Source organism: Leishmania major, chromosome 9 (assembly GCF_000002725.2).
Source record: "Leishmania major strain Friedlin complete genome, chromosome 9".
Taxonomy (NCBI): Eukaryota; Euglenozoa; class Kinetoplastea; order Trypanosomatida; family Trypanosomatidae; genus Leishmania; species Leishmania major.
Genome location: NC_007250.2, coordinates 240009 through 240866, shown reverse-complemented (window position 1 = coordinate 240866; position 858 = coordinate 240009). Strand labels below are relative to the sequence as shown.

At 60.8% G+C, this 858-nt stretch overlaps 1 protein-coding gene across 1 annotated transcript; it reads right to left on the bottom strand.

Annotated features, from left to right (window-relative positions):
• Positions 1-858, bottom strand: LMJF_09_0580 (surface antigen-like protein; the record flags this gene model as incomplete). Its single annotated transcript, XM_001681180.1, has 1 exon — positions 1-858. The coding sequence occupies one exon, from the start codon at positions 856-858 to the stop codon at positions 1-3; it is 858 nt and encodes a 285-aa protein (XP_001681232.1).

Genomic DNA, 858 nt, shown 5'->3' with positions numbered 1-858 from the left:
CTACACGGAAAAGTTGCACACGAGAGTCAGGACCACAGTCAACACGGCTACCACCATGCATGATGGGGCGGCGGCGGCATCGCGGTACTGTGGAGCGTCGCGGGAGCACTTGGCACCTTCGGAGTCGCAGTTGATGGGGGGCCTGCAGTTAGGCTCGTAGGGTGCTGAGCCCATCGCCTGGAAGAGTGCGCTGGTGAGTACCCGGGACACCCAGGACGGCGGGGTGCAGCCACAGAAGTTATTGCCCACGAGACTGACATTCTGCAGGCCGGCGATATAGCCCAGCGTGTTCGGCATCGAACCGCGCAGCAGGTTGTTCGACACATCAATGTTCTTCAGCGACGGCAGCGTCCACCTCGGCAGGCTGCCGCACGCGCTGGAATTTCTCAGGATGACCGTCTGCAGCGAGCGCATCGCGTTCCAGCTCACGGGAATGGTACCAAACAGGTTGGTGTTCGTGAAGTTGAGAACACGCACCTTCTTGAGGCCTCCCCAGCTGTTCTTGAACCCGCCCCCGATGTCCATGTTCGTCAAGGCAATCTCGGTGACCGCGATATTGGCGCTGTCGCCCGCCACATTCAGCTCTGGAAGGCTGCCGGTGAACCCAGCATTGTCGATGATAACTGTGATGCTCGTGTCGGAGTTGCAGCTGACGTACGGCCAAGTGCACCAATCATCCCCCGTCCACACACTCGCCAGGCCAGGTATCGAGACCGCGAAGGACCGCAGAAACTCGGCGGTGATGGAGTTTTGCGCTGCCGTGAGAGCCGCACGCGTCACGCCACCGGCAAAGAGCAAGACGCACACGACAAAGGCCATCAGTACGGCCATGCTCAGACGACGAGCTCGCTGGGCCAT